The sequence below is a fragment of the Trichoplax adhaerens genome, genomic scaffold, assembly GCF_000150275.1.
Source record: "Trichoplax adhaerens TRIADscaffold_1 genomic scaffold, whole genome shotgun sequence".
Lineage (NCBI taxonomy): Eukaryota > Metazoa > Placozoa > Uniplacotomia > Trichoplacea > Trichoplacidae > Trichoplax > Trichoplax adhaerens.
The window spans coordinates 7,908,656-7,934,328 of NW_002060943.1; the positions used below are offsets into that span (position 1 = coordinate 7,908,656).

The 25,673-nt window shown below is 33.4% G+C and overlaps 4 protein-coding genes across 4 annotated transcripts; 2 read left to right on the forward strand and 2 right to left on the reverse strand.

Annotated features, from left to right (window-relative positions):
• Positions 1-301: 301 nt before the first annotated feature.
• Positions 302-13,202, reverse strand: TRIADDRAFT_52184 (uncharacterized protein; the record flags this gene model as incomplete). Its single annotated transcript, XM_002108779.1, has 60 exons — positions 302-498; positions 592-695; positions 761-840; positions 1,002-1,115; positions 1,188-1,241; positions 1,318-1,416; positions 1,535-1,621; positions 1,697-1,774; positions 1,852-1,955; positions 2,049-2,099; positions 2,178-2,319; positions 2,354-2,452; positions 2,523-2,594; positions 2,662-2,746; positions 2,822-2,882; positions 2,970-3,054; positions 3,157-3,230; positions 3,461-3,573; positions 3,669-3,742; positions 3,827-3,908; positions 4,001-4,035; positions 4,101-4,125; positions 4,215-4,243; positions 4,311-4,358; positions 4,440-4,526; positions 4,619-4,658; positions 4,733-4,770; positions 4,858-4,929; positions 5,033-5,074; positions 5,157-5,238; positions 5,312-5,397; positions 5,583-5,695; positions 5,773-5,836; positions 5,959-6,019; positions 6,091-6,173; positions 6,217-6,297; positions 6,434-6,482; positions 6,545-6,580; positions 6,784-6,845; positions 6,962-7,000; positions 7,087-7,149; positions 7,247-7,327; positions 7,404-7,487; positions 7,560-7,631; positions 8,111-8,181; positions 8,249-8,360; positions 8,472-8,525; positions 8,600-8,668; positions 8,756-8,863; positions 8,955-9,101; positions 9,206-9,301; positions 9,412-9,513; positions 9,597-9,679; positions 9,802-9,891; positions 10,093-10,161; positions 10,311-10,480; positions 10,682-10,838; positions 11,021-11,127; positions 12,838-12,909; positions 13,153-13,202. The coding sequence occupies 60 exons, from the start codon at positions 13,200-13,202 to the stop codon at positions 302-304; spliced, it is 4,884 nt and encodes a 1,627-aa protein (XP_002108815.1).
• A 1,111-nt stretch (positions 13,203-14,313) lies between these two features.
• TRIADDRAFT_18263 (uncharacterized protein) lies at positions 14,314-15,320 on the forward strand (the record flags this gene model as incomplete). Its single annotated transcript, XM_002108042.1, has 2 exons — positions 14,314-14,728; positions 15,193-15,320. 2 exons carry the CDS (start codon positions 14,314-14,316, stop codon positions 15,318-15,320), a joined length of 543 nt encoding a protein of 180 aa, XP_002108078.1.
• A 1,191-nt stretch (positions 15,321-16,511) lies between these two features.
• On the reverse strand, positions 16,512-17,342 carry TRIADDRAFT_52186 (uncharacterized protein; the record flags this gene model as incomplete). The annotated part of the gene is made up of 2 exons (XM_002108780.1): positions 16,512-16,897; positions 16,976-17,342. The coding sequence occupies 2 exons, from the start codon at positions 17,340-17,342 to the stop codon at positions 16,512-16,514; spliced, it is 753 nt and encodes a 250-aa protein (XP_002108816.1).
• A 554-nt stretch (positions 17,343-17,896) lies between these two features.
• TRIADDRAFT_52187 (uncharacterized protein) lies at positions 17,897-20,625 on the forward strand (the record flags this gene model as incomplete). Its single annotated transcript, XM_002108043.1, has 9 exons — positions 17,897-17,919; positions 18,006-18,048; positions 18,363-18,518; positions 18,774-18,878; positions 19,285-19,362; positions 19,613-19,687; positions 19,873-19,934; positions 20,273-20,347; positions 20,565-20,625. The coding sequence occupies 9 exons, from the start codon at positions 17,897-17,899 to the stop codon at positions 20,623-20,625; spliced, it is 678 nt and encodes a 225-aa protein (XP_002108079.1).
• Positions 20,626-25,673: the final 5,048 nt, after the last annotated feature.

The following is a 25,673-nucleotide window of genomic DNA, read 5'->3' on the forward strand; positions in this document are numbered from 1 at the left end:
CTCATTTTGGTAACAAATGAAAACAATGATAGAATTTATATCACAACACAACATAGGGCGAACAGTGAGTATCTAAAATGTATGCACGAAGCTATCAAAATTTTAATCACATATGTTAACGATATCAAATGTTATGCACAGTAAGTAAATTCACTCAGATATTTGCTTAAGAAATTGTCGGATATAGCTATTCGATAACGTCAGTATTTGAAGACAGTAACAATAATTATACATACAAAGATAAGAAAATAAAACCTTGCTTGTTAATATGACTTATGCGGTCAGCATGCTTTAATGTCGTCTACGACAAGTGAAATGATAGCTGTCCTTCATTTATTGCAGTTCTTAACTTAACAGACATTACTTCGATAGTAGAATAATCAGGTAGCTTTAAGTAATTTACACAACTCATTACTGACGGGAGCAAATCATCCGTTTCCCTTTGTATGTCGAAAGCCTTACGAACAATTGTTAATGGAGGATTTAAGCTTTTAAGTCCTAGTAATTTAAGTATTTACACATAATTAATTCATATAGTATTTGTCAATCTATTATCGTGTATTATAATATTAAACAGATAAACCGAAATACCTCCTATCGGAAGTCTTGGACTGCCAGTGACAAATTGCAGAAATTGGCGTTGCTCATCAGTCTCATACGATGACAATATTTCGAAAAGAAATTTCACGGCGCGACTAATATAATAAATAATTCTCAGTGAAGACTTTAAATGCTATAAAATTGTGCTAATGTTACAAACCTGTCATGATTATAACCATGGTCGATACGGCAACAATCTATTAAATCTGTGAAATATAAGAAGTAAGTTTGATTGTAATCCTTTAGAAATTGTATAGCAAAACTAGCATATTTTTTTAACCTTTCATATTAAATTTTTCAAGTTCTTTTCCGGAAAATAAAAGATTTATCTAAGAGAAATGTCTAAAATTTAGCTTGAAAGTTTTAAATTATTACCTAAATCATGGTATTACTATGCTTACTTCATAAGGGTAAAAAATCTGTAACTTTGATAGTGGAAAGATACTTTCAAATCCTTCTTTAAAAGCAGTCATTTGCTTAGACACACCTTCAATAAGGGTCCAGTGTATTACCAGCTAAAAAAGAAATTAAATCTTCCATATTGAATCAAGCGTAACCTTAACGTAAATTTCCATCGAGTCACGAACCTGCAAGTAGTCTTCCAAGTTTTCAAGCGATACAGACATATTTTTACTGTTTTTCTACAAGTGGGATAACAGTTTTAGTAGTAGTACTTGCAAGTAAGCATTTCAAAGAATTTTGAAAAAGCGTGATTACTTTTAACTCAAAATTAGGCTGGCCAGGTAACGTAAAATCTAAACAAAGGTCATCTACAGTTTCTTCAAGCTTTCGTAAATTAGCGACGTTTTCCTTCGACTACATTTGTTTAAATACATGATATTAGTAAGATGAAATAGTAAATTATTTCACTATTTCACTTGCAATAGAAATGCCAGGATGAAAAAACATTTATGATTTTATATTTAGTTCTTACATTGGAACTATCATTCTCAATTCGTGTTTTTTCTATTAGAATGCCATGGAGATCATTTAAAGACTTTGCAAAAACTGGATCAATAATCTAACGTTATAGATTTTAACCATTAGTAAAACAAGTTTATTAAAATTGGCAGTAAATAGGATACTAATTCAATACCTGGATATCCTTAATATTTAAAGTTGATTCTAGGTTTAGAATCCATTTACAAAATGGTTGACTTAGCGGAAGATCGACCTAATGTAAGTATGGTATTTAATATATTTAGAAAAAATATAAAAATATTCAGAAAATTTTACAGCAGATGTGCTAACCAATCTAAAATCCATCAAAGCTTTAGCAATGAACCGCCCAAGTAAATTAAACCTATTACAAATCTGTTTTACGGTTGTCGATTTAGTTTTCTTGCCTATCGGATCTATCAGACAAAGCAGATTAGTTAATCTTGATAATTTAAGGAAAACGTCCAATCAGTTGCTTAAAATTCATATGTCAGTTTATTTTGTCATACTTGGATAGAGTCCATAAGAGGTACCAACGTAAGATTTCCCGTCAATATCACCTAAAATTGTAATATATCAACATATGGAAAATAAAGCAATGATAATAGCTTAACTGATCATCAATTAATATATTGTACTTGTGCTTTTCGAGACGTCATTTCGCCACATATTGAGATTACATCGTTGAAATTCTTGTGATACTTGCGTAAAAAATTCCATAGTAGGGCCTGATCCAAATCCAACCTGATTTATACGTCCAAATTCGTTCATTTCAGCTCTCTGTAATTAATATTAGCTACTGTTATTTACTAACCTCTCCGTCATATTGTATTTCTAAAATTGACTTCGAGCAACTTCTATCCTGAAAGATTGCTTCTGCTTCTTTTAGTATGTCATTACGAGAAATAACTTTCTGGAAAGAGAAAATGTATTTTTTCTAAGTATAACAAAACTAGAAATTGAATACTGCAATCTCCACATACCTTCTTTTTATCAAGTCGACGATTTGAATTGCTACTATTGGAAGCGTCAGTGCGTGAACTAGTTGTTTTCTCCTAAAAAATTTACTTTATAAATCATTCCACGTTCAAATTGAACTGTGATATATTATAATAAACCAACCTGTAACTTTATCATAGCACGTTCACGATCAAAGGCAGTATAATAGAAGAGTAACTGCCGATGTTCGAAAGATATCAGAAAGGGACTAAAAAATGTATAAAGATTGCATATAAATCTTTTATGAGGCGTTCGTGATACTGTATATACAATTCTTTAATACCATTCGTGACAGATAGCTGTCAACCACGTTGGAAAAGTCGATGCCATAACAGCAATTGGATCTAGTAGTTTTTCAATGATAGGACTGAATAAGTCATTACTAGAACAGATTTAAAAGTGTAATACTGTCAATAAATTATAATTAAAACCTTGTAAAAGTCTTGCTGCTTTGGTTGATAATTTATCGCTAGAGAAATTCTCTCTTTGAACGGTCTCAATTAAACTCTCCGGAATCTGAAGGTTACACATCGATAAATAACAGATACTATGTCACGCTTTCATAATTATCAGATAACTGCAATGAACGAAGTTCTTGAAACAGTTTTAAATTGAGACCTGATAAATTCTAAGATTATCTGTCATAAAGTAGATCTCTCTTAAGAGGCCAATTATTTCTGCGGATGGATCACCTAATATGCAATAAAAAATATTTATTAATCATGGCTGTCTCTGGCTATACTAAAAACAATATTCTAATTGTGGTCACATACCCAAGGAAATTTTTTTCTTAACCGCTAGATCAATCCTTGCAAGTATCTCCGCGTTTGAAATATAGTCTATTCGTAAGGGTTATCATGGGTATTAATTATACAAGAAAATAAGTATTGTATTTCCCAGGTTACAAGATCAGTAACATTACCTGATACTTTCCAATTTGATTTCGAAGATTTGCCGCTACTATTTTTTCTATGTTTTCGGGTAGATTCGGTACTTTCTTCCGAATGAGCAGCGGCATCAGTGATTGGTCGGTACCTACGTAGAAAGTTTAATTTAATACTTGTAGTTTACGAACAATTGATTAGCGCAACGCCTACATACAGTACATTAAATATTTTTATATGCATTACCACACAGTATGAACATGGCTCCACAGGGCGGATGAACAATTTTCACGTCCGGAATTGTAAAATCCATATTTTGACTAAAAAATGAATAGGTGTAAGAAGTTTTCGAATAAAAATTAGCTGAAATTGTTAACTTTATGTGATCATATAATTAAGAATACTTCGTAATGTCGGCAAACTGCTTCGTAAAAAGTCACATTGTATGTAAGAACGGTGTCTCCAATTAATAATTCTAATTGATGTCTAAAAAATAATTATTGCAATTATACATGAATAGAATTATGATCATATCAGCTAAATTTTAAAAGATATCACTAATATATATCTGTCTTTACCTGGCATTGCTAAAACCAAAGAATTGACCGGTTGCCTAATTTTGATTAAAGAGTTGGTTAATTGTCCCCGTTTACATTAACGTAGCGAAATATAGCATACCTTTACACTGCTACCGTCATCGGAACTGAGGGCAAGAAACGAGATATTGAAGACAAATTAAATTAAAATTTCATAGCAAATAATTATTAACGCAAATGACAAGGTTTAACTTACTCTTCATCGCTGTCAAGATGGTCGGCTCCCTGTTTTAAAATCAACCTAATTTAAGATTATATTCATAATTAGAATTATAAAGATGCTCTACTTTACCTTGCTTTGCGTCCCATAACCTCGCATTAATAGATAACGTTCTAATGCCTATAAAATAAGTACCATGATCATGAATTATGTCAAATCGCCATAATAAACTATATCGATAAAAAAGTTATAGTCTTTTACCTCAATCTGTGCTAACGGATCGATTTTTAAAATGCCACCTCTCCATTGATCGAGATTATTGCAAGATGGGTGACGCTTAAGTTGGCACTATTATTAGGGCAGAACAGTTTTAATATCATCAAGGTAATGCAAACTTAAAGCAATTACACTAAAGATTTATAAAGACCGTAAGATTATACCTTCAATTGATGAGAAAGTAAATATCCAACAGAATAAGACCTAAAGCATATCCGAGATCAAGTAAACATATTATAACGATAAAGCTACATACTTATATCGTCTTTTTTACATACCCGTCACCGGATATTGAATGATTCGTTGGGACTGAAAACTAGAATACACATAAAGCTATTAAAAATAGACAAGATAATTGACGAAAATCAACGAGGAAAGAATTCATAATCAAGCTACTAAATACCTCTTCTTGTTGAGTGACACAGTTAATTAGTTTTTTTATTAACAGAATTAATGGGGAAGATGATTGTATCGCCTGAAATGAAAAGAAGGAATAAGTTAATACAAGTCTAACATCAATAAATTCTATGCTTATTGCCAGTTAGGCGTTCATTTAGAGCAAAGAGATACTATTTTACCTGAACCTGTTCGTTCGATAATAGTTCCTTGTCCATCGATAGCTATTAAATAATAAATACACTGGTTTTTATAATCCGATCAAAACCAATGCTTGATCATTCGTATATCAAATTCAAGACTTACTGGAAAATTTAGAAATACGTTCAAAAATTGAATGTGGTGTTTCATTTTTAATTCAGAATTTAAATTAGTTCCGGAAAGAAATCTAAAGGATGATACAAAACAAGGTAGTTACAATACAAGGGTTAAACCGTTACATCATCAAAACTCTGACACACTTTAATAAACTGGTAATAACACCGCTATGGATCATTTCAAAAGTTGTAATATTTTCATCGCCTCCTATAGTTACGGATTTTAATTCCTGATAAAAAATTGGTTAATTGTAAGTTAGTTCACATGTGTATTTTTCACAAGTGGACAAATATAATGCAATATACACCTTCAAATTCTTGATATTCCTGGGACTCTGAAATAGTGTAAACAAGATTGTGTAAAGCACACAATTGCGACTCATAGATTATGATTAAAACTCACAAAGATACTTACGTTTCCTTGCAGACTGCGAGCGATGTCAGATAATTTCGATAAAATATTGCTAGAATGTCTGACATTCGAATTGGATGCTTCGTTTTCATAATAATTGTCACAGAAACGTTGGGCTATAGGAAAGTAATAAGTCTGGTGTTAAATCTACTTTAATACTATTTGTTTCCAATTAAAGGATATGATCGCAAACCTTGATCTTTAATCCATTGCCTTAATTTCGAGGTCCTTTCATTAGAAACATTTAAATTGGATTTCTAGATAAGCAATTATAAAAGATAATTTATATTTCCGGTACATGATTTGCTATTTCATCAATTATCGAAGTTTACATATGATAAATCCACGAAATATAGATTATATGAGCTATTCTAGATACCTTTCGATCGGATGCTGATTCTATAGTAGATTTATGCTTTTCTCTTTTATTACTTTTCCGCCTGATATAAAAATTACGTCAGTAATACTGATTTTTATATATAAATTTCTGTCTGGATAATTAGAGTATTACCTTTCCATGGGATTTGGCTTAATTGGTGCATGTTCAGCAAAGGAACTAGTAACAGGCTCTCGGATATCATCGTAACTCGTAATCTAGAGTAACATTTAAGATTTTATTACAAATTTCAGCAAATACCACAGACCAGATAACATATATACAGTTAGCAATATACATTATCAATTGATTTAGCCAGATTAGCCACAGCGTGGAATACTCCTATAAGGTTTAGATAGAAAAAAATTTTAGTCAAACATAGATACATTTGGATGAAATATTACCGTCTTATTAGAGATATCATACCTTCTTTGATAAAATAGTTTCGAAAAACATCTTCAAGCTTATGCATTAATACCTGTGCCATCAAGAGGCTAGAAGCTATAGTTCTAAGATTAATTGACATACTAGTTAGCAGTAATAACATAGAAAAATATATTTATTATCTAACATATATTGTAATTCCTACCTGATTTCTTTCGATGAGATCATGAGCGTTAAATAACTGTAATAAATTTTGAACATGTAGGTAAATGCAGATATCAAGTACAACTAAAAAATGTTACTACTGTACTATTGAGAAAAAATCTCATATACCATGATATAGCATGATCACGAAGGATATCTCTTAAAACTTCCGAACTATATCAAAGTAATAGACTGGTTTAGTATAGGGATAACAAATTTCAGTGTAGATAAATATCATACCTTGAGAAATAAATCATTTTAAGAATTGCATCTAGACAACGTAGTCGAACATCTAGCGCAGGCTGAAAAGCAGTTATCACAATTAAATGAAAGTGTATGATCCCAGAGCAAACTTGTTAATAAAGATGGTAGTGGAGGAAAGAGAATTAGCTGTGTAAAGTAAATTGCAAAAACCTACCGTTGAAATATAAACTTCGTAAAATACAGCGAAAAGGCTCTAAAGAAATATATATACCATCAGCATTACATATTGAACTATTACACAATTCGAATTATATTTAAATCTATCGATTTCTGCAAAACCTTTATAAAGTCCACCGATAACTGAGAGTTTTGTTCGAAAAATGCCTTTAAAATCTCTTGATTCTACGATATAAATAGATAAGCACACACAAAGAAAAATCGTAGTTTAAACACAAAGGCCTCAGTAATCACAAAATTAACTTCAGAAGATATTATTTACCTGATTGATGACCTTTTTATCTGCAGATCGCTTTCTCGACAATCGACGTATTGGTCGCGACATGCGAGACAGTTCATTTGTCTGATGTATTTATAAACAAATACAAGCTTGAGGTATTTGCAAATTAATCGTGTAATTATAATAAATATGTAATTACTTGCTGCATTGAGTTCAGGTCTATATTGTATGGACCTCCATCGATCTCAATACTGACTTCACCTTCACCCTGGCGGTATGCATGCTGGATAAACAGAGAAAATTTTTGTTCCGTCAATAATAAAATACGTTCTAAACTTAATAGTCCACTACGAACCTCTAACAGCATCCCATGATGGTTTAAATAAGGTCTCCAAAGCCCATTATCATCTTGCCATTGCCATTGAATCTAAATTAAAGGAGCAGATCATAACTAAAATCATGAAGGAAAGTCGAGAAGAAAATTCTCTATTATAGTGCATTATCTTACAGGATTTGAAATGTTACTATTTGATTCAAGATGTCTTCTTATCTCAAAGATTCCTAAGTATATTTAAAAGCGCGAAAACGAACACTCAAATCGTGAATCTTTTTGCAAGGTTAGAATAAGCAATAAAGATCCTTTTGCTATTAGTTACCTGACTCCGGAAGTTCCGGTAATAGTTTGCTAAAAGTATTAAATGAAAGGTATTATTAATATATTAATAGTAGCTACAAATTACCTAAATATAATTGATGAAATGATTTCATAAATTACCAAACAAAAGAAGATATCGCGTGCAGTTCTTGAATACTCTTTGGAAGTAACTTCAATTTATAATTAGTCAATACATATAACAACATTAACGACATGATGTACTGGTCCGTTTTCAATATCCTATGGCTTACCTTTAAATTGCCTGCAGTAATATCGACATCAGCCGAACCAATCAGCCAAAATCTAATACTATTGGCAATATCTAGGATAGAGAAGAGCTGCTTTAGAACTAATAAACTGAAATAATAGTAGCTCAAATATTATTTTACTTTGCCGGATTAGCTTCAATGCGGCCTCAGGTACAGTGTAACAGAGAATCGTCAACATTTTAACACAGTCAATGAAAGAGTCCGTACTAATCAAAGGCGGAGACAGTGTAAGCTGTAAAATTTAATATTAACGTAAAATGTTAACCGCTTTATGGTATTAAGAACAGAATCATAACATAAAAAACATATCGTAAGTACGCATAACTCTTTAATAGATACTAACCAGCTGCTGTATCGATTTTAGTAGATTAAAATCAACAATCTTCAATAGTAGCTCCTATAACGTAGCGATTATATGGGTAAAACCTTAGTATCTTCGCAATTATGTCTGGAAAAATATGTAGAAAATACCTCTTCCGCATGCAAATTTCCAACAAGTCTACTGAAGCAAGTGCAGGAATTTTCGACGCATATCTTATCCTTAACGTAAATTCAAAGGTTAGTGAAAATACATTACTGAGAGGGACATAGCTGAAATATTATTACATTTTAATAAATATAACTCACTTGACATAGCAACTTTTCTAAGATAGTTGGTAAAACTTCCTTAACGTGATAAAATTCTTTACTGGTGACATGATGGCAGCAATTTGCAGCAATAGTAAGTGCATATCGCTACATCAATTCGTAATATGGAAAGTATAAATGACATTTATAAGCAGAGAAAAAAGCCACAGTTGCTAATTACTGTTATCCGAAAATTTACCTGTGTATTTATAGGGAAAAAGTCAATGTACGTTAAGCAAATGTTGATACCATCGTGATCGAGAATAGCTTTTGCATGACGTTTGGATAACTCCTTTAATGTCATTAAAGACTGTTCAGCAACGTCCATAAATTCAATTGCTTTTAGCTACATTATCAATCAGTAACAATCAAACAAAGAGTTCAATATGTTAATAGATGTACTATTAAAAATCAAGGTATTATGAAATATATAACTTCCACTTTAGCAACCTTATTTAATAGCTGTGGGATAGCAGACGCAATTACAGGCGAAGTCCTTGGCAGAACTACTAATAGATTAGTTAAGCATCGACCAGCATGATTCATCTATCAGGTATGATGAATTAGAATATTAGGGATATATCAGTACCTTGTTATGAAATATAATGGATAAGCCTCCAAATTTATGTTAGATTGAAGTTATTAGATATACTAACAATTTCAAAGTTATGTTCCTTTTCAAGAAGTTTCACTAATGCCGGAACTATTTGCCTAACGGGAAATCCGGCTAAGGTGTCTTCATTTCCCATAAGAATTTCCTAAAATTGATGCATGTTAACTTATTATCAACGTAATGATAGCTTTATGTTAGCCTAGTTGAAAGATGATGAGAGTGCCATACTTGTGAGAGATTCATGACAGCTTCCGTCTGCCGCGGCTCACTATCGGATTGCAGTTCATCGAGGACCGGCTGATATTTCGAAGCTAATAATAATAAATTATAGCAAAGCACCTTATAAAATAATATAATTAAGGCTCCAACTACACTAATTACGTTATTCAGTAATAAAATAGTAATACTACAGCATAAAATAAAATTAACGAACCACTTCCAACGGTTTTTTGAATCAATTGCTGCACATGAGGTCGTAATGCTCCTAAAAGATGTGACGGCAGTCCTCGTGAAGCAAGCAAGGCTAGCGATTCAAAATTTAAGTAATGATATCAGTACGTGCAATGCGCTTGTTATGAATCTTTGGAATCAAGGCAAAACATTGTAGATATTTTAATGAGATTGCAACAACTTAAATATTCAAGTAACAGACTTTTTTGTACTGCATTGACTTTATTAAATATAATATATTACATAGAAACACTTGATAAATACAGTATTATACCTTGCAATCTCCCAAGTTCACCTTCATCCGGTGCACTAAGATCATCAATACTTCGGGGTGATGAATGTGCTAATAATGCATGTTAATAAATGATATGATACTGTTAAAGATATACAAGTACTAAATATACATTACCTTAATATAACTATGAAATCTAAGGTAATGTGATCGGAATGGTAACATTATCTTAACTGACAAGATATACATAATATATCAACCTATAAGGGACGGAATACCACCAGAGGCGCCAACATTGGCATTAGCTGATTGACCTCCATCTCTCCCCGATAAACTTGCGGAATTCGAAGAACTATTTTGATCGTCTGATGACATCGCCCGGCTACCTTCAACGTCACAATCGGGCTTCCGGGGGCTGCGCCCACGACAACTGGAAAAGGAAAAGGTGTCAATGTTGAAAATATTGCCGAAGTTAAGTTATAAAAGTAAGACTAATCCGTCCAATCATGAGTTCAATATTATATACTGCATGCATATTTATGAAATGTAAAATTTGTATTACAAATTGCGTTGTAGAAAGTAATAGAAACAATGGACTATTACTGTAGGATATCTTCTACAGTAATGTTACCTAGTACTGGAACAGGAACCCGTTGCTTCTGTGTGGGAATTACTCTTGTTGTCAAGATGATAATTCACACTTGTATCAACCAAGTTAGTGCTCTTTACTTTATCACCTAAAATGTGATAATCGCTCACAGGATCAATTTCAGACGAGCTTTTAGGAACTAGTAAAAATGAAAGTAATAAAATTTTAGATCAATTAAACGACATTTATTACTTTCAAATGCACTTTATACAAAATATTTGATAACGAGTGTAAAACAAGATTTAAAATTTGAATATAATTTCATCATAATTGTAACTATTTGCGCAGACTCTTTAAGAAGTATCCATGACTAAAGCTGACCTCGTTGCTCGTATTTACTGTAACCAAATCGAACAGGAGGGGTTGAATGGCGTTTAGAACGCCTTACGCTTTTGCTGGAGGAGGAATAGGAGTCTTTATTTGATAATCTATTCAAAAATTTATACAACACCAGTGAAATTAGAGAAAAACATTTCGTAATTGAATAGTAATTTATTCAAAAATGCTATTACTTTATCTGCAATAGAAAAAGGTTGCAATCTCGTTACTAATCCACAAGGTGTACTCAAGCAAAGGGTAATACTGGACAATGTTTGAATTAGGCAATCTATAGTATTGCTTACAAGGGTCAGCCACTCCATTTTTATTAAGGAAAGCTGATTTTAAAAGAATTATTGTCAACAACGTATATATTATGTATGCTTAGACTATTTCTTGTGAGATATTTACGTCAATAAAATATTTCTGCAACATTGTTAATAGTTAACAACAATCATCAAGTTAACTTGATCAAGGCTAAGGTTGACGTTGCAAATGGCCATTACAGCGACTATAATATACGTCGTATAACGGTAAGCTATCTTTACAGAAAAAGTGGGCAAAGTCGCTAAGATATTAATATTGATTATCTAATACAATTTCTACCTATACTGTAATTGATTATTACTGTATACTTTGTTTGAAAACTTTCTATAACAAAAATCAACCTCCAGACGGTACAGTACAGTACCATACACTAGCGAACACTCGATGACGGTGACCTCCAGTATCACCTATTGTGACTTTTCATTCTAGGGTTTGCTGTTTGGTTGATTTTACTGTACAGTTGTATAATTGTGAATGATGGTGCACACACGATCGGGTATTCAATCTTTCACATCTCGTATAGTTGATTTGTACGCTATCTCAATGAAAAAATTACTGTTCACTTTGACGTAAAACATCTGTGTAATTTTCATAGATGAAGACGATATTTAAGGAAAATGATGACACGTATAATTTTTAGCTACACTGGGTCAAACATTCTACCAAATACTACAATAATCTTCTAATCATGTACTGATGTGCTGTACTGTATTGTACGTTTTTATTATTTTTATTTACTGTTGCTTTATTCCTAGAAAACTGCTTTATTTTTTTTATATTTGTGGATGTGTGCGCGGTGTGTGCATGATCATAACAGATTTTGTAAATAAATTGAATGCTACGCTACAATATTCGTGATCTCTATTCCACAGCGGTGTAATATCACGGAATGAGAAAAGTGTCGATGAAGCGAGAATTGCAAAAATTTCAAAAGAATGGAAAAATTTTTTTCATGAACTTTCAATGAATAAATTTGTATTACCGACAGACGACTTTTTTCATCGAAATTACGTACAGTATGCCGTACCCTACAGTGCATGATATTATTATTTTTTGCACGTTAAGACGTCCATTTAATCATCAATTAGTTTACTGTATACTCTTCTAAGTTGTAGCACAATACGGTACAGGCGGTGCTTCCCTAGAAGGAAAGCATCCAAACACGGCTTACAGGGCTTTTAAAGTCGCAAGATACAAAGTGTGAACGTGTACAGGCACAGTATTGTACTGCTGAACATGCACCTACAGTACAAGACCGAAAGTATGACACTTGTCATACTGTACAGTAATACTGTGCTACATACTGAGATCTGAGGGAATGGAGAATTTGAGTAAAAGAAAGTTTTCTTTACCAAAGGTTCTAATACAGTGAACCCATCTCATTTCAGTCATAGACTTGGTATATTAATTAATATCAGTATATAATGGTTCATGCAAAGCGGTAGGGCAGAGACAGTATCTACAAAAAAACAATCATAGTAGTAGTACTGTACCGTTGCTTTTTATAACTTGAGCAACCTTGCTGATTAATGTCTACTGGTGATGGGGATCTCTTGTGTGTCGACCTAAATTATAGTATACGCAAGGAATAAAAATAAAATCAATTTGAAAGAGCAAATGTTGAATCATTAACATCATTTTCGAACTTATTATAGCGTAACAATTATAAAATACAGCACTGTATAGAAAGCAAAGTATAATTTTAACGCCACATCGTTACAGATAACTTGAGGAAAAAAAGTCATTACTATACCATAGCTATTATTATTTATAGCTGAATTTCTCCGACACACAGACATGATTCTAACCTATTAACGGGTAGTTTCACACTATCTAGAACTTCATTGCTATGGTCCATCCGTCGTTAATCTTCACTAGTACAATGATAACTACGTCTAAGGTTTTCCATTCGCATATAGCGTGCTTCCTTTCTTTTTCTTACTTCAATAGACAACCAATGAAGAAATGTATGGATAAAAATTATCAGTTTTTTATTTACATCTCTGAATTACTTGGAAATATAGCGGCTTACACAGGAATACGAGAGTCGTTTTATTGATTGATGATGTCGAAAGTCGAAACGATGACTGGAATATTCAATCTTCAAAGATGATACTATCAATACTTCAATTACTGCCCTGCCGTTCGCTTAAAAATGCGCAGCTCTGGGTAATCAATAAATCATAATAAAATTAAAATTAAAATTAATAAAAAATTATTAATTCCCTGCCAGTTTTTAGCTGTAAGGTACTGTAGGCTGGTAATAGAGTATGAGGTAATTGTACAGTACAGTACCGTACAGTACTGTACGTCTTTTATAGTGTACTGTACACTGTACAGTACCGTACTGCACAGTGTAAAAGGAACGTCTGGCGATTTCTATCAGTACAGTACAGTAGTACAGCGACAATAGGTAGAAATCTTCAAGATCTTTACTGAACTGTACAGTGTACAGTATGACTTTGCGTGTGAATCGAAAGTACTGTACTTTACAGTACTATTTACTGTGCACGGGTACACGGCACAGCTGATGCAGTGAACAACACTCATTATGCTGCATCATCTTTTTTTAGTACAGTACAGTATATAACAGTTTAGCCTAACCACGGCAGATGTGCCATGTTGCTGACAAGCTGTCATGTTGTTCGCTGGACTACACTGTACCAGTATACTTTTCAGTCATAATCGACATTTGTTTACAATTTGGCATGGAAAAGTACAGTGGACGTTCATTGCGGTACTTTTACTGGAACAATTTTGCCTTCATCTTGTTGTCCGAGGTGGTAGTGCACTTGAGTACAGTACCGGCCGACAGGCGGTACTCTCATTATCGATAATTCATGACTGCATGCAGATTGCAGTATAGCCAGTATCACGGTACGTACAGACGGTATAGTACTGTACTGTACATACAGTAAAGTAATTTCAATTGCTGAAGATCGTGGCCATTGAGCGACTACTGTATAATCATGACTTCGGTGTCACTTGTAACTACATTTGCTCGAAGATTTTCTTCGACATCTCGCTTATTGCAGATTCAAGTTGGAGACAAATTACCATCAATAGCGTTACATCAAAATAGTCCTGGTAACAAGGTAGACATAAGGCAGCTATTTGCTAATAAGAAAGGAATATTATTTGCTGTACCTGGCGCTTTTACTCCAGGATGTTCCAAGACCCATTTACCTGGTTATCTTCAACATTACGACAATTTTAAATCCAAAGGCATTGATGTTATTGCATGCGTGTCTGTCAATGATGCCTTTGTTGTGGATGCTTGGAGTAAAAGCAATAACGTAGATGATCGACTTGAAATGCTAGCTGATACATCTGCGCAATTTACCAAGTCTGTTGGACTCGATTTTGATGCTACTCCAGTTTTAGGTAATAATCGTATACCTGGATATGCATTACTGTATGCTCTAGACCAGGGACGTGATAGGACTAGGCATAAAATACTATATAGCGTCCACGTATCTAGCTTTATCAAAGTTGATATTATCGCGTATAGTAAGTAGCAACTCTGCTCAATACGTTTACTTTTACTCTTTTTTAGTCTTATAGTAAAGAATCCTACTGCAATCTTAACTCTTTAAACATGAACCTCTATGACTGTACAGTACTGTACAGTGTACATTAGTGCTATGCATGTACCATTGTACCAGTCGGTTTAAAATTGAAGAAAATCAACGTAAATAAATAAAATTTAGGTAGATATTACTGTAAGAAGAAGAATCATAATTAAACCACTGGTAATTGTTATAATTGTCAAAAAATAGAATGTTACAACTACAATTGAGCGAGAATTTTTTTAAATGTTTTAATTCATTTTACGTCATACGATATAGGCAACATTCGATCGAAAAGATATGCGATGATCATAGAAGACACAGTGGTAAAACAGATTAATGTTGAACCTGATGGCACGGGACTTAGTTGCAGTTTGGCTCAGAATATTTTAGAGCAATTATCATAGAACTGATAAATGTTATTGGTAATAAACTGCAGTATATTGCTTGGCTCTAATTAATTGATATCAAGATTGCCAACCTGTTTGATAAAGCAAATCATTTCGATCTCATTAAACTTATTCTTTCATTACGTGGTAAAGCAATTATACGTTGTTACTGTGTGAGGTGCATATTACATTCAATCCTTAAAAATCTGTTCATGCGCTATTAGAGCTGTTTAAGTTGATAACATACGAGTAGAATCGCTAGTACAATTTACAGCTCACTTAGTCATACTGTGCCTACTTTACTTGCATAAGCAAGATATGATATACAGAAACATAAAGAGTCAATCTATGGTACTAAACTATTGTCGAGAATAGCTACCAAGAACTTACTTTGCAAACTTGATTGAAACAAAATAAAATTAATAGATGAACAGGACATACGCGTATGTGATGAAATGACAATCTGATATACTGCAGTCGCTATAAATGGAACACAAAGATGAGGTTGTACTGTACGTTTCGTACGATTCTGGACTGAAGTTACTTAACCAAATTGATGAAGACGCGATATACATCTAGCTAAAGCAAAGTTGCTAGTTGAAGAGGTTAATAACATTTTATGTACAGCAAATTAACACTTGCGTCTTTGAAAAGACGCGCATAATTTCTCCATATCATGGATGTTAATATACATTACAGTACAATATGATACAGGTAATACTTAAGAGATTTACTCTATATACAGCACTTTACAAATGTACATAATTTGCATGATTAATACTTACGACGAAATATTAATCATAGTTTAGATAATCTTACAGTATAAATGCATTACACAGTAGAATATGATCAAATGCGAATTTAATTTATGCAGTCTACATAGCATTATTATAACTGTGATACACTATCCTGCAACCTACAACTGAAAAAATAGCGTGGATCCCGATCAGAAATAAGTTACAATGAAGTGTATCACGTTCATACTCGTAAACAATAATATACGCGTATAAAAAAAGCATAAATGTACATATATAAGCGTACATACGTAACAGGAGATAATTAAATATGTAGAATGCTAAAGGATTAACAAGATAATATTATTATCGAATCCCTATTAATCATTGATCCATCTCTTCCACGGAAATACAGATCTGCAATATGCTACTTACAACGTTAACCAATACGGAATAAATATCAATCAAAATAATATTATTCGTCTAAAAGAGAGTCTTGCGTCCATTGAGTAAATATTATCGGTGATGGAGGGTCTGTAACTTTTACAAAGTCATTGACGTCCTCATAATGCAATTCAGATATCTGCAAATTGCTATCTCCAACAGGCGGCACTCGGGCACTGTCGGTAAAAATGTCTAAATTAATATCATTTTTGATAAACTCGACATCCTCTTCTCCACTGGGATAACTTGCCATAATATTTTTACTTTTATTGCAATTATCTGTAGAACTAAATCTGTCACTTGGAATATCGCTTTCGTTAGCAGTTAACTTATCATTATTTTTTAAAGTGGTCGAAGTTGCACTAGTATGCAAGCATTTGTTGATTTGATCCATGCTGCTATCCTCATCGTCATTACCTGGAAAAGTTGATAAAATTACGCGCATATACTGTATAATTTTATGTTGATTCAATGAAGAAGAACTACTATTGTTACCTTCGTATGATCCATGAACAGGAAAGCTGTTCGAGGCATATTTAAAGAAGGAGGTTAACTTGGTCTGAGTAAGGCATGGTGTCGTAATTGGTTTGCCGCTGATTAGCAATTCGCTGTTAATATGGCGTCTAGTATCAATAGGGTCTACACTATTTCTATCAGTATCAAGTTTTCGAAAGACCTGTCGATGAATCTGTGTCTGCTTTTTTCTTTTATTAACTTTTGGTGTATTTTGTGAATTCTTTTGCTTTTCACATGATAACCATTCTGTATTCTTGCAGTCATAGGGATAATTCTCTGACAACTTCGGGTGATAGAGTTCCAGATTTTGAAGATTAAACTTTGATCCTAATTTGTTCACCGCCATGACTAAAAATCGAAACACATTAATTCAAAATATCCCGCGTACTCGACACCAACACATTACAGTACTGTACTGTACTGGAGCTAGAGGTCTTCATGGTCTGGTCCGATCCGGACCCAAGTCTGTACTTCTAATTCTACAGTACTGTACTGTACTGTACTGTACACCTGTTGACGATATACAGTACTGTACTGTACTGTACAGTAGTACTGTAGTTCGCAAGTCTCTAGTAATAGTACGGTAGTGTGTACTGTACAGTACAGTGAGTGTACAGTACAGTACAGTACAATGCAGTACAGTACAGTGGCGATGATTTCATAGTGACATTGCTTTTGCTAGAACACCAATATTCTAGTGGTTAACGCTAGTCCCCGAGTGCAGATTTGCAGTCACTCGAACGATCTTCTGCACACAGATATACAGACGTACGGAATACCCAAACATTATAGCTCGCTCTCATACCATTTCATATCATATCATACTGTACAGTACTGTACCGTAGTGAGCTAGAAAATTTTAAAATTTCTCGAAAATTAGTGCCCTAAAAAAAGACAAATATGAACAAGAACGCATTTGAAGTGTAAGTTGAAGAAGCGAACTATCTTATAATTACGGTTGGTCTCATTTGCAATATGATTTCACCCATTTTGTTTTACTTATTTACAGTTTATCACCAGACGCTGAAGATAGTGGAGATGTGAGTATACACGTAAGAAGTAGTTAGAAGGATCATTCTCAATAAGTGCATCTTTTCCATCTGTAATACGAATTGTATGTAATTTACAGATACTGTACTTTATGCATAATATACATTGCACAATACAGTATAAGGTAATTAAATCGCTATAGCACGAAAAATCTTACGTTGCTGTGTTGCAATGATCGCTTGCAGTTTCGAAAGATTGATTTAAGCATATTGTACACATATCGGTTAGCTTAGGACTCGACAATTTTTATACGTATTTTACTCCATCAGACACGTATTGCTACAGCTTAATATATTCGATTTGATATCGATATTAGGAAGAAAGTAAAGCGCTTTCAGACGCCACTGTAGCCGTTGGAGAGCATGCCTTGAATAGCAAGTTTACATTTTGGTTCTCGCGACGACCGCCTGGTAAACAACAGACACCAGTAAACTATGAAGAAAACATTAAACCCGTTGGCACTGTTGCCTCGGTAATAAGGAATGTTCAAAATTTCAATGTCAAACATCTGTTATTCAGTATTTATTGTATTGTACGTGCAAAGTACGATATCGAAGTTTAGTGATCGTAGTTTGTAAACATGCTGAAATTAGGCTTCAGAAGGTCACTGTTTTATCTTTAATGGTGACCTTCAAAAACTATGCAATGTACTCTATCCTACTACTGTACTGCATGTTTGTGCAAATATTCTTTATTCCCTTTCAAATTTGCTTTAATTCTTTGAAAGGTCGAACAATTCTGGAATTATTACAGTCATATGGCACGGCCAGGGGATCTGACAGGACACAGTGATATACATTTATTCAAGGATGGCATCAAGCCCATTTGGGAGGTTGTTTGCATTTATGTTATAGTAATTGTGGAGACTTTGTATGACTATAATTGCAGTGGGTACGATAGTGTGTAGTACTACGAAGTCGCGATATTGTAACCAAGTGATACCAATTGAGTGCTATAGTATTATAATGCTCTATCTATTCCCTACAGCTTAATCTATATAGCTATATGAATATTTTTAGTTATGGTTCGTGAACGTATAAATCGTATGAATGCTGTACTTGTAAATACTTTCAAGCCCCGTTTGTATTTACATATAATTATAATAGTTTAACTTAAATAGATAGATAGATGTATATATTTACCATTAGTCCCTGATTTTTACAGCAGTATCGCAACTCTATTAACCAATTGTTTCCCTAGTACTTTACTAACATTTGACTACATGCATTTCTTAAAAGGACGAAGCCAATCGTGAAGGTGGCAAATGGATTATAAGATTGCGAAAGGGCCTTGCTTCTAGATATTGGGAGAATTTGGTAAATTGAAAAAATTAAATATTTATGTTAAACCCGTTATTATTTTATTATGTCTTACGCACAGGACCTACGATATAAAGTAATGATATAAGTTATCATATAATCCAATCAGCGACCGTTTTATGCCTTTAAAATAATTGATAGCGTTATTTCATGTTCCATAAATCAGATGCTAATTATCTTATCCTTAATGGTCATTTGCTGTACCATTTCTGAAATAAATATTTATATTATACAACACCGAATACAGATTTTAGCAATGATAGGAGAGCAGTTTGCAGTTGGAAACGAAATTTGCGGTGCTGTTGTATCTATCCGGTTTCAGGTATGTCTACAGAATTTAACGATCATTAATCAAAATATATAATCAGAAATGCCTTAAATAAGTGAAGCTGCACCATTAGATCACGTATCACTTAGTGAAGTTGTTATACGAAAGTAATAGAGCCTGTTGTATTAGCCTCATCTAATATCTTCGTAAACATGCCTGAAAACTTGTTAAACCTGTAGGAAGATATTTTATCCCTGTGGAATAGATCTGCTACCGAGCAGCTAGTTACTGCTAGAATCAGGTAAAATAATGGTACTCTTAGTATTTCATACGTTGTTAATGTACATGATTCTGTTATTAATAAAAAGTAATGTAATCGTCTGTATAGTATCAGTTGTAATATCAAATATATACATATCATAGTATACATACATTAATTATTAATTGATATATGTGTGTTTAAACGAAATTCGAATTTAAATCTTAGAATGTTAATTAAAGCATAACCTTATGCGCATATGCGATATCATGAGGTTTCTATTGCCGCGCCAACATCGAAACAAAAAATTACCACAAATGCTAATATTTGAAGGTTTGAGCTAATAAAGCTATATTCTGTATGTTTTTCAATGATTGCAGGGATACACTGAAACGAGTTCTTGGACTACCGGCCAACACCATTTTGGAATATAAATCACATAATGATAGCCTAAAGTACGTATATCACTTGATCTCTATCTTTTACTATTTGTCATCTTCTGTTATATTTTGTTACTATATCTTCCGCAATCTCTGTGTAATATCTGACCTTTCCTTGTCTTCTACAGTAGAAAATACAAAAATACTAGTATGCATTTTTGCTATCTTATCATAAATATTACACAAAAGATTGTACTGTAGATTTATGAAATGGAATTTTTTGTATTCATAGATTGTGCGCTTTTTTTCATTTAGAGATAACTCGAGTTATAGGAATACTGATGTTTTCGTGAAGTAATGACATCCGGTATACATAACCAGCACAGCAATGTTGCTATCAACAAGATTTGAGTTATTCTTCTCGGCGAAAATTTGTACAATAATATGTAATTAATCTACGCATGTATTTGTTGTAATTGTCTGTAAATTATAATAATTTGACCTTTGTTGACTTAACAATACTATGCAATATTATGAATCCGATTGTACAATGTGAGTGAAAAGTTTCTGTATGGTAGCTATTTACATAACTAGATCGAATAGGTTTTAAACTGATTAAATGTATATTTATTTATATACCCAAGTGCAGGCTTTGATAGCAGCAAGTACAATAATATCTCTAAGGGTTGCTAGTAGATTTCTGAACAATTTCTATATACTTGTTCTGATTTACCACCAAGTAGCAGTACTGCCCATTGGTAAAAGTTACATAACTTTATTATGGTGTCTGCCTAGCAAGAATATTACAATGTAGAACATCACCTGTTAACATGAATAGCTGCAGGCATAGGCAGCCGTATGCCTGTCCATATACATAATTTATTCTAATTCATAGATTCACGTATTAGCATTGATCATATTTTTAATTTGCATGGGGTCATTGATTTCATGACATCTCGCAATTGATAATACCTTATTATTACAACACTATCATATCGTAACTCCTGATGTAGTGGCCTGTAAAAATTTGGCACTTGGCAGAATCCTACAGTATTCGCTGTCATAATAATCATTACAGATGATACGGGATACGATACTATTAAGCATACAGTAGCATTCAAGTGTAATCCTGACTTAACAAACGATTTTGAAGGTTGAAGCATTTGCAATATAACGTGCAAATCTTAATTACAGCTAATTTATTCTGTTTTTCATAATATATATATAGCGAAAGATTCATTAAGTATACTAATTGATAATTACACAATTTATGCTACACAATGCCCATGTGTACCACGCTCCTAGTCAATTCCTAATTATTTTATCACTATATTCCTAAAAATACTGTATATTCGCATTTCTGTACCCAGCAAAATGTATGAAATTATAACATTTCATATCAGAATACTCGCTCCAATCTCAGACCAGACCTCACATGTACAGGTGTACCTGTTGTACCTTATTCTCATAACACATGAAACAAAAACTTTGGTAGCAAGTAACACTGAGTGTAGTAGGAATAGTGCAATTTATTAAAGATTATTCTGGCCGAAATCTTGAGGGCAACTAGAAACTTTAATGGTAGCTTCGTCATATCATGTATGAATTTTTTATTCGCTACTCAAAGATACAAGTGCTACTGTATTTATTCTTTCTTATTTTTATATGCCATAATTAGTTTCGTGGAAGGAAATCCAATTATGAATGTTTGCACAAACCAAAACAGCTGCTGCCAAAATGGCAATTCTTTTTTTCTGTAACGTTGAAGTGCATAGGTATACTGTTAGAACTGTCATCATAATTGTTAACTATGCAATATCTTTAACTAGGCAAAGAAAAAGTAGACTCTGTAATAATAGCAGAAGATACATAAGAATCAAAAATATGCATAGAATAGCAATTATTCCATCATGTTGCATGTTTATGAGTTTACTCCATGACTAATGTGTGGTAAGTTAACCAGTTTTGGACTTGATCCTACTGGGTTACATACGTACACTTACGGTAAATATGTATTTCATCGATGGATTCAGATCTTAATTTAAGATATAACAAGTTACATACTACTGTACTACGTTGTTGCAATACAATACGCCACACTCAGGTCTAAGCCACAGGCTATAGTTCTACATGTACGCTATTACAGAATAATACTTTTAGTTCTATTCTTCCAAATCATCAAATAGGATACCGGTAGATCTTTTAATTTACATATTCAGTACACGACAGTTACATTATGCTGTAACGTTAATGTATCTCGTAAGTTGCAGTATACTGCACTACGCTTGCATATACATATCATCGCATCACCTGTAAATGTTACATGATATAGCAGTATACAATAATAATATTAATAGGTATACCTGCTTAGATAAAAAGCATAGGTGGCTTCGAGTATATGTAACCCCACAGCTACCTTAAAACTTCAAGATAGAATAAAATATCAGCACATTCACGATCTCGGAGATATTATTATTTTGTGGTTCTAATAGCTCATACGCGATGCAACATATATATTTATTCACTTTAATGAGATCACTGTAATTATGTAATTGCATCTAATTAATTAAATATTACTGTGCACCATCGCATTCCTAATCAAGGCTGATCACTCACTGTAACTATACGATACATGTAGTACGATAAATTGCATAAGTCCTATCCAGCAAATCCAGCTGGCATGTCGCTTAAATCTAGCATTTATAATTGTCGTAAAAGGTAACAGGTTGTCCGTACGGTCGAGTATAGATAATAAATGACGACTGAAAGTCTTCAGAAAGTACACACTATGGTAACTATGACATGCCGTACATTCGAATAGTAGCAAAGTGTATCTTGTAAAGGCTAGATACTCTTTTTTAAATTAGGCCTACAGTATATTGGTATATAGTTGCATACAAACTGGTAAATGAACTAGCAGTGATGTTGCGTTGATCATTCTATTACTTACCCAGTATATTCGTATATAGTTGTATACAAACTGGTAAATGAACTAGCAGTGATATTGCGTTGATCATTCTATTACTTACCCAATATCTAATGAGGTGAGATAATTTTCCCTTAGTTTTATTAAAGGATCACCCAGCGGTCCAAGAGATTTATACGGAATCAAGTCAGGTCTGTAAGTTTCCATCTGTTTCGTTGGTTAACGGTAAGTAAATATATATAATTAATTCATGTACCGTAGATAGTGACTCATAGAATGCAATGATATACTGTACGTACTTTTTACAAATTACGGATTATAATTTTATATAACGCAGTGCTGTATGACAACGAATACATACATAAAAAAATGAAAGCCCAAACACTATCGTGACCGTCCAAAACATCGACGGAAATCGAATATATCCCTGACTTGCGTCTCTTTTTGGTGCCATTTTTGGTTATGTACGGGTTTTTTTATCACTGGAAACGTTCAAATCACCAAGGTGTACTGTACGTACAATGTGCCGTAGGCCTGTCACGAGTCATGACTCGGTCTACAGTACAGTATGTGACTGACGGACTTGACTGATGGACTGCAGCACAGTATTTATTCTAATATCCACGAGTAGGCATGGTGCTGCACAGGTACAGTAGATGTACAGGGTGTCTCATAAGTATTTCCCACTGTTTGAAATTATATCACATTATAACTTCAAGTCCTTATTAGACAAATTTGGTATTATTTGATATGATATCATGACTTCATGAGGATATTAGTAATATCACGAGTAGGCATGGTGCTGCACAGGTACAGTAGATGTAAATTTAGTAAATTACTGCAGTAATCCATGCATGTAGCCGGTGTAGTGTACAGTATCTAGTCGTAGGTATCTACTTCTGAGACAAATAGAAATCGCGGATATCATCATGAAATCATACCATATGATATCATGACTTCATGAAGATATTAGTAATATCACGAGTAGGCATGGTGCTGCACAGGTACAGTAGATGTAAATTTAGTAAATTACTGCAGTAATCCATGCATGTAGCCGGTATAGTGTACAGTATCCAGTCGTAGGTATCTACTTCTGAGACAAATAGAAATCGCGGATATCGTCATGAAATCATACCATATGATATCATGACTTCATGAAGATATTAGTAATATCACGAGTAGGCATGGTGCTGCACAGGTACAGTAAATGTAAATTTAGTAAATTACTGCAGTAATCCATGCATGTAGCCGGTATAGTGTACAGTATCTAGTCGTAGGTATCTACTTCTGAGACAAATAGAAATCGCGGATATCATCATGAAATCATACCGTACGATATCATGACTTCATGAAGATATTAGTATAGATGTAAATTTAGTAAATTATTGCAGTACTGTAATCCATGCATGTATCTAGTGTAGTGTATAGTATCTAATCGTAGGTATCTACTTTTGAGACAAATAGAAATCGCGGATATCATCATGAAATCATACCATACGATATCATGACCTGATGAAGATATTAGTATAGTATAGTATTGTAGTTCGGTATGTATGATGAATAATGATCAACTTCAATCATTATGCTGTACACACAGTGTACACTGCACACTACCGTATATTTATTTATCATCATCAACATCATTAATGTAATGTCATGACTAATGTAGTCTACTCCAAAATATGGAGGCCGATTATTTTACCGATCATTTGCATCGCAAGTCATGTCTGCAACGGTGCTGTCCGCATTTAAATTTTCTGTTATCATTTCATGGTACCGTATGAAATAGAATGGCTGAAAAAATGACAAGCTTTCACATTATTTCCCACTATGAGGCCCTCGCTTTCTTTCTTTATTACTGTAGTCCATTAGTCCTGGTACGGTATTGCAAAAACACGAAAACTAAATATTTACAGGACAGGAGCTTGCGTGGCGAATTACGGTAGTATTGTAGTAGTACGCTACTTTATCATGTTTGCTAAAATAGATGAGTATACTGTGCTTACGGTTGCAATATTTATTTATAAAGTGACTGTAATACAAATCACGTCAAAACGCTATTCAAAAGTGATTTACTGTACTCGTTTTCATTTGCAACTCGCAAATTTGATGAGATTATAACATAGATGAAGAAATCATACTATTGACATGTGATTTACTCATTGTCACTGACAGCTCTCCAATCTGTTGCAGTGAGTTGTGCCTGCATACTATCATCGTACTGTACTGCAGAATGCATCTTTGACTGTAATGGAGATACTTGAAAAGTTTAAACACCAGATCCTTAAATGTATTTATCCTCCTTCACTTGACTGCATTGTTTGTTGTTAGAATAATAATAATTGTTATGCACTCCATTTGAAAAATATTGATCAGTACCAGTAGCTGCGATTGCGGCCATGAGAAATACTTTAGGATGGTTACTCTGCTTTTTGCACAATCAGGATTCCTCATGGCCACGTGTACTCGTACACT